Source organism: Nannospalax galili, unplaced genomic scaffold, assembly GCF_000622305.1.
Source record: "Nannospalax galili isolate Female #2095 unplaced genomic scaffold, S.galili_v1.0 scaffold915, whole genome shotgun sequence".
Lineage (NCBI taxonomy): Eukaryota > Metazoa > Chordata > Mammalia > Rodentia > Spalacidae > Nannospalax > Nannospalax galili.
The window spans coordinates 340,882-357,824 of NW_008336255.1; the positions used below are offsets into that span (position 1 = coordinate 340,882).

A 16,943-nucleotide genomic window follows, 5' to 3' on the forward strand; every position below is an offset into this window, starting at 1 on the left:
GTTCGCATGTACTCAGTGCTCTTCTGGTCCCTGGTGAAGGTCTACCAGGTTCCAGCTCTCTGAGTTTACATTGCTGACAGTGTTTAGTTGGTGATGTGCTTTTTCTATCTGTAGAACTGTTATTATGGAGAGTTAGGGAAGGTTATAAATATGTATGTTCATCTGTATGAATAGATATATTATACACATATGTATATGTAGTCATATGTGTATAAATATATGCCAAAATAGAAATGAGCCGTGCTGCTTTTTGATAAACCATTAGTCTACTTTCCTTACTTTTCTTCTGACAACCTGTGATTTTTTTTCCTAATGATGTTAAGTAGTTTCATAATATTTTAAACAGCTGACTGCAGTCTATCACATGACTTGGCCATGAATGATTTAACTAAATTCTTAAGAAGATTTAGCCTGTTTTCATTTTCCATTACATTAAATAGCTCTGTGAGGACCTTCTTTGGTTTTATATATGTGTAACTAACCACAGTTATTTTGTCAAGAAAAAAAATCCTGAAAGTATTTACTAGTTCCAAAGTTTGGCAGAACTTAGCACTTTGATATGCATTGCCAAGCCACCTGCTATAAATAGGTATAATTCTTGGCAGCACATCTCCTTTATCCCCTGAGTAAAGAAAAATGTAAAGTTTGGATTATTTTTTAAAGCCTAATATTAACCTTCAAACATTCAGAAGTGAGTAATTGAAACCCCAGAAACGTACAAGAAGTCCTGTGGATTTCATTTGGATTTTTTGTGAATCCCCAGCTAGTGCCTCTCGTGCATGTGGGTCTGTTTTATTCTGGCCCTCACTGATGTTCTTTTCCATTTCTTTCTTCCTACACAATGACTCCCAAACAGCTCTGGAATAATTACTTCCATTTGGCGGTGGCATTTCTCACCCATGAGTCCCTTCAACTTGAAACCTTCTCACAAGCCAAGCGCAACAAAATTTTGAAAAAGTAAGTATCCTTTAAAGATTTGGTGATGGCTGGGAGGCCAACTGGTCTGTTTTCAGTGACATTTTGAGTATCACAGAAATCACAGGGACTTGTTCGTGTTGCTGGTGTCTTATACTTCATCACTCAGTAGACCTCAGATCTTCCCTTCCCCACCACCTCATCAGTCATCCATATTTTTAAATTTTATTTACTTTGTCTGCATGTACCTAAACGCAGCATGTGCTTGCAATGCCTGTGGAGGCCATAAGAGGGCATCAGATCCCCTGGAACTGGAGTTATGCATGGTTGTTAGCTGCCATGTGGGTACTGGGAACCAAACCCAAGTCTTCTGCAAGAGCGGGCAGTGCTCTTAACTGCTGAGCCATCTCTAGCGTCACCCATGTTTTTCATGGAGGCTGTACCTTCATGCGCTTGCCCAGGATCCCCTGCCATCCCCTGGCAGCTCATCAAAATTGCAGGCATAGAGCCTCCTTAAGTTTTGCAAAGCCTACTCTTTGGGCCCAGTCATCTACCTCTCTGTTACTGTAGCACAAATACCAAGTCTCCAACATAACCTAAAAATGCTCTCCCGATTCCTGGCTTGGGATTCAAATGGAACTATGTTCAGATGTGAGATGTGGGAACATGTTTCCCTACATTCCTCTCAGGCCTGTTTCAGAGTTCATCTAGAGCCTGGAAACTCAAAGAAAATTGAAAGTTAACTTGGCATTTTAGTTCTATGACCCCTTGCTGTGGTATGTGATATGCTAGGCAAATTACATAATATTCTTCTACCTGTGGTTCCCCCCTAAACAACATAAGATTGATAACCATGCATCCATGGTCACAGACACCACAGAGCTCCTTTACAACAGATAGGTTCAGTAAGGTTTAGTGACTGCTTTAAAAGATAAAATGTCTAACCTGCTTTATAGGTTTCCAGTAGCAATAGAACTTCTTTATCAGAGAAGTTTGGTTTAACAAGCATAAGTGAAGTTAGTTGACTACAAATGGAAAAAAAAAAAAAGATAGAACACATGAAGTTGGGTGTGGTGATGCAAGGTTATAAACCCAACACTCAGGAAGAGGAGGCAAGAGAATCAGTAGTTCAAGGGCAACCTTGGTGGCATAGCAAGTTGCATACCAGCCTGGGCTACATGAGACTTTGTCTTAAAATAAAAAATACTAGTTATTGCCCCATAGGTTGACTAGACTCCAAGGAATAGACTCACACCCAAGAGCATTTAGAAAACATAGATTAGACTCAACAGGCTTTCTGTAAAAAGACAAATAATAGAGTGTGTCGGGGGGGCTGGTAAGGTGAGGGGGTAGAGGGTGTAGAGTGATCTGAATATGATCAAAATGCATTGTATGAAATTCTCAAATCAGTAGAAATGTTTTTAAATATTTTATTTATTATTTTTATTTTTATGTGTATGAGTGTATTGTCTGCATGTGTGTGTGTGCACCCGTGTCATCCTCTGGAAGTGGAGTTACGGAAGATTATTAGCCTCCATGTGGGTGCTGGGAACTGAACCCAGGTCCTCTGAACGAGCAGCCAGTGCTCTTAACGCCTGAGCCGTCTCTCCAGCCCCATCATGTGCTCTTTTTCAAACCCACTGAGTCCACTTTGTGCTGTCACTGTGTATGGGTGTTGGGCCATCCAATGGAATAGGGAAGCCTTTCAGCAAACTGACACGCTCCTCCTCCCAGCAGCCATCAACTGCCACTAGCCTTGCAGCTAGGGGTGGAACTTTGTGAGCCCATCCACCATCCTTCTGCGTCTAGTCAGAACAACTGTGTGTTCATGTGTGCAATGGCCCTGTCATATCTGGAAAACACAGTTTTGTAGCAATCCTCCACTACCTCTGCCTCTTCTCTTTAGTTCTAGAAATCAAACTCAGAGCCTTGCACATGGAAGGCAAATGTTCTGCCACTAAGTGGCATCTCCAGGCCTTTGTATTGAGTATCCTGAGTCATCTAAGCGATGCAAATCCTAAGCTGTTCTTTGTAAGGGCCATGCGCACCTGCAATTCAAGTGTCCTCAGACAGGGGATCCTGGAGCCAGTCCTTTGCAGATCCGAGGGACAACTGTATTGCATGTGACTTGTTTCCTTTTCTCAACTTCTGCTCTTCTTTCTAGATATGGGGACATGAGAAAGGAAATCGGCTTTAGGATCCGGGACATGTGGTACAACCTGGGTGAGTGTCTGCCCTTGAATAGGCCCCAGCCCAACTCCTTGAAATAAGCATCCCTCGGTGAATTCTTTAGTTTTTGTTCTAAAGTAAGATTTATGAGCATAAGTTTCATTAAAAAGACACACCCATGATGGCTCCTTCTTTTAATTGAAATAACCCCAAGATTTGTCAGTATGGATATCCAGAAATAAGGTTGCTCTGTGGCCCCACACCCTTCCTCCTGGGACGTTGACAGCGAACCCTTTGTATCATGTCATCCACATGTTATCAGAATGCAGCATCTGTCACTCCTGAATTGAGATGGTTTATCCATGTAAACTTTTTCTGCTCTTACGGACCCTGTGAAGAAAGGGTATAATGGTTTCCCATGACCTGATTTTTCTAATACCCTCATTTACTTTCATTTCAGGTCCTCACAAAATCAAATTCATCCCATCTATGGTGGGTCCCATTCTGGAGGTCACTCTGACCCCTGAAGTGGAGCTCCGGAAAGCCACAATCCCCATTTTCTTTGATATGATGCAGTGTGAGTTCAATTTCAGTGGCAATGGCAATTTCCATATGGTAAGAAGTGGCAGATTCTGGGACCTCTCTAACCTCATAACGCTTAGGTCTTGCTTATCTTCTCTCTACGGGTAAAAGCAGTACCCTGAATGGAAAATCAGAGTCCTTCTAAAACTCCCTTTTTATGTATAAGAATTAGACACATCATCAGGCCTTGTGGCCTGAGCCTAGGAGGAATCTGTTCCCCATGTCCTTCCCGAGGCCGGTCTGACTCAGAAGGTAAAAAACTGAATGGGTTCCTCTTTACCCTGCTGCAGGGATTTGAAGGGTGTAACCTGTCTTGCTGTAGGCCAGCCGAGGGAGAGGCACAGTGGATCCTGCACCCATTCATTACTGTTGAGAATTTTAGTTTGCCTGCGTCTTCTAGGCCTCCCTTCACTTACCCACTGCCTTAGTCAGGGTTTAGAGGGACGGAATGCATAGCACAAATATGTTCCTCAAAGAACGTTCATTAGATCAGCTGGGTAGTACAGTGGCTGTCTGCATGCTGGAGAGGCTGAGGACCTGGTAGCTGCTTGGCCCATAAAACCGGACACCTCAACACTGGTGCTGATGGCCTGGAGGAGTTCTGGAGAACCTCTGGTCTTCAGTCCAATTTGGAAGACCGAAGAACCTGGCATCTGAACAGCAGCAAGAGGGTAGAGGCACTAGCCATCAGGAGCAGAGTTGGGCAGGCAAAGAGCACTGCTCTTCCCTCACACAGTTTTTCTTTCTTCTTTCTCTCTCTCTCTCTCTCTCTCTCTTATTTATTTATTTATTTATTTATTTATTTATAGATTATCTTCATTTTGGCTCTTTCTATGGGTTAAAACAAGGAGGCAGAGCGAATGCCTAGCCTCTCCTATATAGGGAAGGTGGGCAGACAAGGCCAAGCCAGTTCTTTTTTGTCGTCTTTTTGAGACAGGGTCTCCTTATAGCCCCAGCTGTCTTGGAACTCACTATGTAGACCAGGCTGGCCTCGAACTCACAAAGACCCACCTGCCTCTGCCTCCCAAGTGCTGGGATTAAAGGTGTGCGCCACCACACCCAGCGATAACTGTTTTATTTTTATGTGTATGAGTGTATTGCCTGTATGTGTGTAAGTGCACCTATGTCATACAATGCCTGTGGAGGACAGAAGAAGGTGTCAGATCCCCTGGAACTGGAGCTATGGACAGTTGTTAGCCGCCATGTGGGTGCTGGGAATCAAACCCAGGTCCTCTGAGAGAGCCGTTGGTGCTCTTAACCACTGAGCCATCTCTCCACACACCCCCCTGCCCCCCTAAAACAGTTTTACATCTGGGTTACTGCCAGAAGGTGCTGACCACTCGGGGAGAGTCTTCCTCCCTTAGTTACCCCTTATAGGAAATACCTTCACAAACCTTCCCAGAGGCCTGTCTCTTAGTGCATCCCAGAAACAGCCAAATTAACAACTGAGTTTAACCATCACACCTATAAACCTATTCATACCGAAAGGAAGGTTTTGCAGCTATGAAGCTCAGCAAAAGCAATCGCATCACCAAAACTTAGACAAGACACAAAAATAGCATTAAAGCTCAGTATAGTACTGAGGCAGGTGGATTGCTTGGATTCTAGACCAACCAGTAATACATAGCAAAACAGTGTGTCGAATACAGACAGGGCAGGAGGAGGAGCAGAAGAATTATTAATCTGTTTTTAGATGCATAATTATAAAGTAGCATTTCAGGTGTTTTTGCTAATGTCCAGCCAAGGACAAATATACTAGACTGCTTCAGAATGTTTTGACAGGGCCATGGTGTGGTACTTATAAGTAGTGTGCTGTAGGACAGCCCCCATCTGTGTTGAAAACAATTCCCAATTTGCTAAAGGGGTTAAACCCGATCTACACAGACTGGCCACGTGTGTTGTACACATTCTTCTAGGTTTTCAACATTCTCCTGTGAAACTGTCTTTTCTTTCAGTTTGAGAATGAGTTGATCACCAAGCTGGATCAAGAGGTGGAAGGGGGCCGAGGAGATGAGCAATATAAGGTCCTTCTGGAAAAGCTGTGAGTATCTCAGAAACACCTTAAGCCAGTGGTGTCATTTGGCGTGGAGAACAGCTGAGCTTCAGCTGCCCACCCAGCAGTCAGCAGCCTCAGAATCACTCCCCGCCCCCCACAGTGGTCCTCGGTGGTGCGGATGGAATTTATGCTGCTGATTGTAGTGCTTATCCAATGTGAGTCCACCCCAGGTTTTTCTGGCCAACCTGGAGAACAGAGCAGATGAAGGAGACGAGGGAACACACCAAATGGTGGCATCCTGCCCAGTGTCTGAATTCGGAACTTTAGCAAAAGTACTGGCACTTCTAATTACAGCTTCAAAGCAGTCATTTAAAAGGAAAACATTTCAAGGTCAACTTTATATTTAAAAATACCTCAGGCTCTGTAAAGGAGTTCTAGTAACAAAGTGGTTCTCTCTCCCACCAACTTGGTCTTTCCACTCCACGCAGATATCCATGCCCTCATCTGAGCTCACGTTATCTCTACTGTCCCCGTCCGGCCTCCACACACTCAGTGGCGCTCTCCTTGGCTGTTGGCACTGGCAAGACTGAGTTCTAAATTCTGTTTTCACTGCATGCTATGAGTTTGACTTTGGATCCAGTGCGCCATCTTGCCAGATATTGCCCTTGTTTCTCATTTATGAGAATAGTATCTACTTTTTAGTATTGTTGTTAGATTAAATGAGACAGTGTGTCAACATAGTGTTCATTGCAGAGTTCACACTTTACAAAGGCTAACTGCAGGGCTGGGGAGATGGCTCATTTGTAAAGGTGCTTGCCACACAAGTGGAAGGACCAGAATTTGGATCCCCAGAACCCACATACATGCCGGGTAGTAGCCCACCTGTAATCTCAGCCCTGGGCAGGTAGAGTCAGGGGATCACAGGAGCAAGCTGGCTAGCAGGACTTGCCAAATTGGTGAGCTGTAGGTTTGATTGAGAGACCCTGCCTCAGTGAATAAAGTGAAAGAGCAATTGAGGTTGGTTCTTGCCATCAGGACCTCAGGCCTCACACACATGCAAAGGTACCCACCCACACATGTAAAAATATATACATACCCCCACACACACACACACAAATGAGGGGCGGGGGAAGCTGGGTGTGATGGTGCACACGTTTTATCCCACCACTCTGGCGGCAGAGACAGGAGGATCTCTCTGTTTTCAAGGCCAGCCTGGTCTACATAGCCAGGTCAACAGGGAGACCCTGTCTCAAAAAGAGCCCCCAAAACTGGGGTGGGGGGAGTTAGCTTATTATTATCTGATCTTTCCATTGTTCCGGGCCGAGAACACCTTACGCATTCATTTCTTGTGTTCTCTGAACTTGGCTACCATTGACCCTCTGCATCTCTTTTCCTGTCTCTGCTCCATCATTTTATTATTCTCCTGTTCTGGGGCAGTTTTGTGAACCAGCCTGACCGTGAGCTTAAAAGAGTCTCCAAGGAGGAGCCAGCACATTCAACCCCTACCAGCTGAGTGGAGTTGAAGAACAGGCCCAATTTTAAAAAAATATATTTTATTTATTACTTTTATTTTATGTGTATGAGCATATTGCCTGCATATATGTGAGCGCACCCATGTTCTATGGTGCTGCAGAGGTCAGAAGAGGGCGTCGGATTCCCCTGGAACTGGAGTTAAGGATGGTTCATAGCTACCATGTGGGTGCTGGGAATCAAACCCAGGTCCTCTGCAAGAGCAGTCAGTGGTCTTAACCACTGAGCCATCTCTCCAGCTCCGAACAGGCCCGGTTTTAAGGAGCTAGAAATCTTCTGCATTTTGTTACTAATGATAGCCCTTTTGGTGATCATTTTATCATTTTTCCATTAGGTCTCTGTTTGACCTTCAAACCATCCTAACTTATAACTTTTTGTTGTTTTTGTTTGTTTGACAGGGTTTCCTTAGTCCCAGCTCACCTGGAAGTCATTATGTGGACCAGGCTGGCCTTAATCTCATAGAGATCATCCTGCCTCTGCCTCCCGAGGTCTGGGATTAAAAGCGCGCACCACCACCGCCCAGCGTTCTAGTTTATGACTTTTGAAATACTGGATTAATCTGAGTTAAGCAGAGAAGTTATGCACAGATAGAAAGAAACACACCTAAGATTTGAGGATGTAGCTCAGTCTGTAGTAGAGTACTTGCCTAGATACTCAAGGCCCTAGATTCACTTTCTGGTTCTGCAGACACACACACCCAGACTCTATATACACATACACATGTATACATGCATAAACATACATACACACATACACAAACACACATACCTATACACATGCATAATAGATACATAAGATAAGTTACTCATTTAAAAGATCCCTACGGCTTATTTTTCCTGGAAAGGTCTTTCTGTTTTCTTTGTCGTTTCTGGATCACTGGCTCAGACAACACAACTTCACAAATCTACACAAGTATGCTCCTAGACTCTGGGCAGATTCTTTAGCCCCTGTTTCCTTTCTTTTTTCTCCATTTCTGAAGTTTTCTTTTACTTGTCCAAGAAGCCCCAGAATTTTGCTTTCTATGACCCACCCCCCAAAAGGGAGATCTAGATCAGTCTGCCTGTCTAGAGTGCTGCATTTCTATCTGAAAATGCATTTACCTGAAGTGTCACTCACAAAGATGTCTGCCAGGTTCCTCTGGGCTGGGCATCCACCTGAGACTTTCTAGAATGTCCATGCAATGCCAGGCCTTAGAGAGAATAAAGACACAGGAAGGGCATTCTCATGTAGACGGGTTAGAACTGTGAGGATGCACGAACCTTGTGAGCAAAGGTTCTCATTTGTACATCTGCTGGGGAATCCACAAACCAATTGATGTTCAGAGGCTGCTGTGAGCTAGGATTCCAAGTGATAGTGGATGGTGACTGGGTCCCGAAGAGAGAGAACTTGAGAAAACAGGTCTGGCCCAGTTGAAAGTCCCAGGATAAGCAGGGTGTGTATCATAAGTCTAGTGCTCCCTGCTGTGGGGACTGTGGTTGGTGCTCACAGATAGTGCCAGAGCAAGTGCGTGAAATGTGGGAAATTTCTCTCCCTCCCTCTCCAGGCTTCTGGAACATTGCCGGAAGCATAAATACCTCTCAGGCTCCGGGGAAGTCTTTGCCCTCCTGGTCAGCAGCCTCTTGGAGAACCTGCTTGACTACAGAACCATCATCATGCATGACGAGAGCAAGGAAAACCGCATGAGCTGCACTGTGAACGTTCTGGTAAGTGCCTGTCCCCAGGATGGCAAGCGGGCACTGTGGCTCCCGCTCGCTGTGGCTCAGCTCTAGGTTAATAGCACGGATATACAGGCACCCTGGGCCACCTTTATGGACTCTGTGCCCTACTGAGTCAGACTCGCTTAAGGACTCACAGATAGAGCGAGACCAGACTTTTAGGGTAAATTTGGAAGTGGGCCTGGAAAACATGACATAAGTGCTCCATTCAGCTCTCCTTGAAGGTCTCAGGCTTACTCAGGTGCGACTGCTTTACAGTTGTGATTGTAACACATAGGCAGAAACCTATGCCGTGAAATAAAGTTAGTCTGTGCAACCTCCTGATGATAGAACGCTGGCTTTCCCTTTCCCTGGGAACCTAGACCTCCAAGGTTTAGGTTGCTGAGCATTCTTTTGCCTAACGTAACCCCAGAACCTCCCACTTCCCTGATGTACCAAGTGACTTCAGGGTGCACTGGCTGGGCATATGCTGGTCCCATAGAAATTTCTCATGTTTCTCAGAAGCACATTCGAAACCACCTGCTCCTGCTTCTTTCTAACTCATAGTTTCCTGTTCTGCTGGGGGGAGCTTCTTAAAGAGCTCTTTGGAAAAGAGACATGTGAAAAGCAGCCTTGGAGCCTGGAGCGATGACTCAATGGTTAGAGTATTTGCTGCTCTTCCAGAGGACTGGGGTTCAGCTCTCAGCATCCATGTCAGTCAGACAACAACCACCTGTAATTCCAGCTCCAGGGACTCCAACGCCCTCTTCTGGCTTCCATGGGCAGTTGTGCTCATACACACACATACACACACACACACACACACACACACACACACACACACACACACAAATAAATAAAAATCGAAAATAAAAGTAATAAAACAACAGCAACAATCACACTTTGGCTATTTTTGTGGAAAGCTCATCAACAGCTTTTAATTTATGTTGGTGTTTTGTGACCTTTTTGACAGAATTTTTATAAAGAAAAGAAGCGAGAGGATATATACATAAGGTAAGTGAAGGAAATGCCTGGCTTTGCAGTTTTGTATCGTGTATTTAAGATACATTTTCCAACCAGAAAGTATTCTGCCCTGTCACCGTGCTGGCTGCCTTGACAGGCTCCTGAAAATACAGATGTGCTCCATCTTCCATCAGAAGATGAGCTCACTAGACAGAGCCCAAATGAGTGCAGTTTGAGGGAGTCTGTAACAGGCATGTCAGGGTTCAGGGAAGGATGGGAAACTTCCAGCCAGGATAATCAGGAGACACCCAAAAGGACAGGCAGGAAAGATAACCACCACAGAGCCCTAGATTGGGGAGTCATTCATTAATCCCCAACCGGGAAACAAAGGTGTTCATCTGCTCTACGCATTGCCTCAGGCAGAGATTCCAAAGCTTTTCCTTACCTCCAAAAGAGGACCAAGGCTTAAAAAATTTAAATTGAGAACACTGCCTTAAAGGAAGAGTGGAGGGAAACACAGTGGTATAGAAAGGGAGGTCATGAGTCTTGCCCAAGCGAAGGGAGGTGTTCCAAGATGAGAGGGAAGACCTTGGCAGCAGGCTGGCACTGACTGGACTGCACTAGGTGCTAGCTCACCTGGCTGAGACAAAGGGACTTCTCTCTCCCCTTCTTCCCAGATACCTGTACAAGCTTCGAGATCTGCACCGTGACTGTGAGAACTACACGGAAGCTGCCTACACGCTTCTCCTGCATGCAGAGCTTCTGCAGGTAACTATGTTGGCGCAGCTTGCCTGGGCTACATCGGGAGAGCCTACATCAAAAAATTTTTAAAAAGTAAACTGCCCTTTCCTGGTGTCACGTATGAGGTGTGGATCCAGCTTTTCTTCCCAGACAGAGTTGGTATTTGTTAAATATCACCCACGTCTTCCTCACTAGCATAAGATCTCAGCTTTAAACGTGCTGAATTCTGTTGGGGAGGTGTCATCCTAGTATCCATTTTCCTGTGGGCCGCCCTCTTTTCATGTACTGTTAGCACTGTATGATTTTTGTGATTAATTTCTAACAGTGTCTTATCTCCTGGCACCTACTCAGCACTGCTCCTTTGTTTATTGTTTTCTTTCTTTTGTATTTTTCCATGTGGTCTTAGAATCATGAAACTGGCCTATGATTGGGATGTAGTTCAGTGGTAAAGTGCTTGTCTATCATGCTCATGTACCTAAACTCAATCTCCAGTGAAAGGACAGAAGGGAAGAAAAGGGGAGGGGAAGGGAGGGGAGGGGAGGAGGAGACTGGAGAGAGGAGAGGGGAAGGGAAATGGGGAGGGGAGGAGGACAGGGGAAGGGAAGGGAGCTAGAGAAGAGAGAAATGGAGAGGGGAGGGGGAGGGAGTCAGAAAGAGGGAAGAGAAGGAAAAAGAAGAAAAGAGAAAACTGACTTTGAAGGGCCTGGTGGTGTAATCCCAGTTGATGGGGAGCCTGAGGCAGAGAGGATCACGAGCTGAAGACCAGCCTGAGCAACTGAGTGACTCTGTTTGAAAATTTTTTAAATGTTAAAAAGAAGGCTGGGTTTTTTTGACATAGGGACTCCCTGTATACCCTGCTGGCCTGTAGATCAGGCTGACCTCCATCTCACAGAGATCCCCCTGCCTCTGCCTCCCCTGGGATTAAAGGCATGCACTACCATGCCCAGCCCAATAGGTTTTGAGGAGGGAACCACTGAAGATGAGCAGTGTCTCAGGGCAGGGCCAGTTTTCCTCTGAAAGGACGTCCAGCAAGTCTGTGAGGTCTTTCCAAAGAGCTAAGTGCAAATCATCCGCACTTAGAGCTGGTCTAGCCTAGAGCCAGCCCTCTGGGAGGGAGGGGCCAGAAGCTGACTTATCCCTAACAGGGCAACCAATACAAAAGGAAAGGACCACAAAGAAGTAACAGATGACAAACTTCCAGCTTCTTTACAAAGGCCTGAGGACCTCCGCTCCAGCTAGTAGGGCCTCTTCTCCTGGCTGACTGGTTCAAACCAGTTTAGCTAAGTCCAAGGCCAGGACTGGACATACCCTGGAACTACAACAAGTTAGCCAATCCAAAATCAGGGGTGAGGGACCCACCCTATACCACCACCAATACTGAAAAGGCCCAAGCCCTCCTGGGAGCTTTAGATTTCGGTTTCCAAATCCCCTTGCCACTTGGGAATCTTCCTGTGTGAGTTTATTTCTTTACGTTTAATCAAATTTGTTGTCTGCTGTAAAAAAAGAAAAAAAAAAAAAAGAAGGCTGGGGATTTAGCTCAGTTGTAGAGCGCATGCCCAGCATGCTTAAACCCCTGGATTCAAGTCACACTACCAAAAGAGGTGGGGGTGGGGGCAGATTGTGGTGAGAATTTACGTGTTTATGAGATCGTAGTGTGAGTTTCCCTTTCTTCAGGTCTGCTGCTGTGCCCTCGCATGGCACATGCGTGTTCTCCGCATGTAAGGCCTGAATGATCCTTGTGATGTCTGAGTTATCTTAACTGTTGGCTTCATGTCGCTGGGGCATTTCCTTCTGTTATCCTCTGCACGACTAGTAATCTTTGTAGCTGAGGTTTATTTTCAAATGTTTTTAATTTTTTAAATTTTTGCTAGTTTGTACTGAGTTGTTGTGTCTAGTGCTTTTTTGGTAGACTGCCTTGAACTCTGAAGGATGTAACGTTCACAAACAGTGACAGTTTGTAGCCCTCATGTGATGTGTTCACGATGCCTTCGGTACTGTGGTCACGGTGGTCGCAGCCCCGCTTGATGCCTTGCTTTTCCCAGGAATGCTGCACGTGTTCGTCCATTTGGCATGACACTTGTTTCAGAGCTGGCATATGGCTATCCGCGTGTATGCAATGTTTGTGTTTAGTAAATAACTTAAAATACAATATGGATGAGTCAGACATATGCAAAGAGGGATATTCCTGATTTTTCCTGTCTGAATATTTGCTACATTCATCTCTCTTAATGAATGGACACGTGATGTTCATCCCTGGTGTTGCTTTTTGCTTTCTAGTGGTCTGACAAGCCCTGTGTACCCCACTTACTTCAGAGGGACAGCTACTGTGTTTACACCCAGCAAGAACTTAAGGAGAAACTGTATCAGGAAATCATATCCTACTTTGACAAAGGCAAAGTGAGTTGTGGGTTCTCTGTTCTCATACCAGTGGGAAGAGAAAAAGGACTATAATCAGTACATTCCAGTTTGAGGCACCGAGTCAGCACAGGGTACACAGGCTAACAACAGAATTGCACTCACATCTAGGAGATGGCCCAGTGGGCAGAGAGCTTGCTCTGTGAACTTAAGGACCTGAGTTTGGATTCCCACTACCTGTGTAAAAGCTGAGCACAGGGATGCATGCCTGTAACCCCGGAGTTGGGAGGAGGAGACAGGAGAATTCTGGGGTTTACTGGCCAGCCAGGCTAGCCAAAGTGATGAGCTTCAAATTCAGTGAGAAAACCTTTCTCAAAAAAATAAGGTGCAGAAGCAATTGAGGACAAGACACGTGACCTCAACCTCAAGCCTCCACACAGGCCAGCACACCCACACCTCCCCATATACACACATGCATATACACACATATCCCATACATGCACAGTGCATGTACACGTATGCACAAATAGAAAGACTTTTTTTGAAATTACTTTTCTTTTTTCATTGAATTTTTATGATTTTTATACAATCTAATTTGATGATACTTAGATTTCCTTCTCCATCTGCACCTCCCCGTTCCGCCCCCACTTCGGTGTATTCCACTGTATATACATACGGCCTATAGAATCCGATCTGTGTCCCCATATGTCCCTCAGCATGGATCCATCCATTGGAGCCTGCTCAGCCTTCTAGGAGTCCCATCCCTGTAAGAGCCTGCTTCTCTCTGTGCCAGCGGCCATCAGTTGCCCACAGTTCTTTAGGTTGGGCAAGCGGACCTCTCACTACCCATCAAAGAAGCTTCTTTTTTGCAACAGATGGAGTCTAACACAGTTCCACAACTAGCCAAATGCATATTAATTTTTTGGGGGGGTGTCCAAATAAAAAAATAATCTGTTTTTTAAACTGCACTTCCTTCTGATGGTAGCTGTAAGTGTGAGGGTCTCCAGACCATTTACACTCCTCTGTTCAACTGACTAGAAGCCAAGGGCAGCCCCCTCAGGGTTGATTGATAATTTGCTAGAATGACTAACAGAATTGGGGAGATTAGTACATTTAATTATTACACACAAATCAGGACCAGCCAAATGACTAAATGGGGAGGGGTCTCAGAGCTCCAGCATCCCCTCCCTCCTTCTCCAGTAAGTCAACTTGTCTACCAGATGCAGTACTGTGCACCTGTAATCTTAGCAACTCAGGAGGCTGAGCAAAAGGATCTTTTGAGACCAACATTTTCTGAACAACCAGTCTCAAAATGAATAAAAAAATAAATAATTTAAAACCCAATGTATTTGCCATCTAGAAAGCTCACCTGAACCTGAACTTTACAGAATTTGCTATAACATAGGCATGATTGAATTATTAACTACATGACTGAATTCAATCTGCAAGCCCTCTCACCCTCCTGGAGGCAGGGCTTGTAATACCAAGCTCTACACTACTTTTTTTTTCTTTTTGTTTTTTGAGACAGGGTCTTACTATGTAGTCCTGGCTGACCTGGAGCTCACTCTGTAGACCAGGCTGGCTTGGACTTCACAGAACTCCATCCTTGCCTCTGCCTCCTAGTGCTGGGATTAAAGGCATGTTCCACAAAACTGTTTTATTTTGTTGTTGTTGATTTTTTTTTTTTCAAACAGAATCTTATTACATTGCCCAGACTAACCTTGAATTTGTAATCCTCCTGCCTCAGCCTCCAGAGTGCTGGGATTTCAGGGTGAGCTACCATGCCCAGCTTATAGCTACAGCTCTTTCATCATGAGGCTATCCCCCATCCTCACTCTGTCTAGGAAGTACCATGAGTCACTTCCTTAACAAACTCAGGAGGGCCCATCCTAGTCAGATTCCCAGGTGATCTAAGGGGACCGGGGCACTGGAGGAATATTAAAAACTTTGACTTTTCTGGACAGGAGATAAGGTTTGGAGGCTCCTCCCTGGAACTCAGGACAAAGAGGAGATGAATTCCTTATTATATAACATGGCCCACTCTTTATTATTCCCTTGTACGCCCTTGAATTCTGATGATTTTACTGGAGAGAAAATGAACAAATGAAGTAAGCTGTGAGTGTCTTGGATGGTGTTCATCTGAGACACTCCACATGCTACCGAAATGGTGAGGGGGCTGCACTGGGGTGCCGGTCTCAGACAGCACAGACATCCAGGAGGCTGCAAAGGACCTGACGCCTCCTTAGACATTAGTGTCTTGTGTAAACTGACTAGTACATAGTTTGGGTAGAGACAGAGTAGTCAGTGCCCTACATGGAAAAAGTTTGCCGAATTCTGCACCACAGTGCCTCAAGTCCCCTTCCGTCCCTGCAAACAGTTGTCGTGCAGTGGTACTTGGCATGCACACACACACACACACACACACACACACACACACACACAACACTCCTGCATACAGACACCCCCACGTATACTCCCATACACACACACACACACACACACACATTCCCACACATACACACAAACACATACTCCCCCCCCACACACACATGTGGCTATATATAAATAGACATACACAGACGTTCTCACACATACACCCACATACATACCCATATACATACCCACATATGCACACACATATACATACTCCCCCCAACACATTCACATACACACATACACACACACACACACAGCCCTCCATACACACCCATACACACACTCACAGGCACACACACTCCAGAGTCTCACACCAGCTTCCTTTCCCCTCCAGTGACACCCCAACACTCTCAGATCCTTAAATGACCCATCTTGCCAAGTCATTGTCGCTTTGCTCTTTAAACACTTTAAAAAATTATTTATTATTTTTATTTTATGGTATGAGCGTGTTGCCTGCATGTATGTAACTGTACCCATGTCGTACAATGCCTACAGAAAACAGAAGAGGGTATCAGATCCCCTAGAACTAGAGTTACAGATGGTTGTTAGCTGCCATGTGGGTGCTGGGATTCAAATATGGGTCTTCTACAAGGACAGTCAGTGCTCTTAACCACTGAGCCATCCCTCCAGCCCATTTTTTTTTTCTCTTTTAAACTCCATATTGTTCCTGTGGGAACATGTGTTCTGGAAGACAGAACTAGAGGAGACACCTAAGTACCCAAGATACACAGGTTAACACTCTTAATTCAAAAATGCAAAATGTTCTGGAATCTGAAACAGCTGAGCATCAACATGACCCAACGAAACCAGATTTTGGAATACTATGGATTAGGGATGCCTCAGCAGTAAATACTCCCAAATCAAAAAAGAAAAATCCAAAATCTAAAATTCGTGTAGCCCCAAGCATTTCAAATGAGGGATATTCAGCCTGCAGATCCTTATGATGTCAGGAAAGAAAGGGTTAGCCCACTGAGGGGGACGGCAGACCAGGGTCCCCTCTAGGCGTCCAAGCTGCCTGACTGCTTAGTCCTAGTGACACCAGAGGAACCGACAGCTGCTGAGTGAGGAGGTGACTGCTGGGCCTCCACGTCTCATCTTGCTTTCCTTCTACAGATGTGGGAGAAGGCCATCACACTGAGCAAAGAGCTGGCTGAAACCTACGAGAAGAAAGTGTTCGACTATGAGGGCCTGGGCAGTCTCCTGGTGAGTCTGCGCCAACAGGGATCCTTGAGTGGGTACTCCTGGAAACGGTTTGGTGTATGGATTGAAAACAGTCAGGAGGCCGGGTGCATTTTCTAAGGGAAAAGTAAACCTTGCTTAACTTAAAAGTGAAAGGAGGGGGCTGGAGCAATGACTCAGCAGTTAAGAGCACTGGCTGTTCTTGCAGAAGATGGAGGTTCAAATCCCAGCACCCACATGGCGACTAATAACCATCTGTAACTACAGTTTCTGTGATCCAGTGCCCACTTCTGTCCTCTGTGGGCACTCCATGGCACAGGTGCACTTACACACATGCAGGCATAACACATAAAAAATCAAAAAACTTTAAAAAAATTTTTTTA

General features: G+C 45.2%; 1 protein-coding gene across 1 annotated transcript in view; it reads left to right on the plus strand.

Annotated features, from left to right (window-relative positions):
* Window positions 1-16,943, plus strand: part of Dock5 (dedicator of cytokinesis 5) — a 220,180-nt gene that overhangs the window by 178,266 nt on the left and 24,971 nt on the right. The window contains exons 31-39 of the mRNA XM_008830960.3: window positions 857-957; window positions 3,080-3,138; window positions 3,545-3,699; window positions 5,622-5,707; window positions 8,736-8,895; window positions 9,860-9,900; window positions 10,527-10,617; window positions 12,868-12,987; window positions 16,495-16,584. Coding sequence (XP_008829182.1) covers window positions 857-957; window positions 3,080-3,138; window positions 3,545-3,699; window positions 5,622-5,707; window positions 8,736-8,895; window positions 9,860-9,900; window positions 10,527-10,617; window positions 12,868-12,987; window positions 16,495-16,584 — 903 coding nt within the window. The remainder of the gene's footprint in view (window positions 1-856; window positions 958-3,079; window positions 3,139-3,544; window positions 3,700-5,621; window positions 5,708-8,735; window positions 8,896-9,859; window positions 9,901-10,526; window positions 10,618-12,867; window positions 12,988-16,494; window positions 16,585-16,943) is intronic.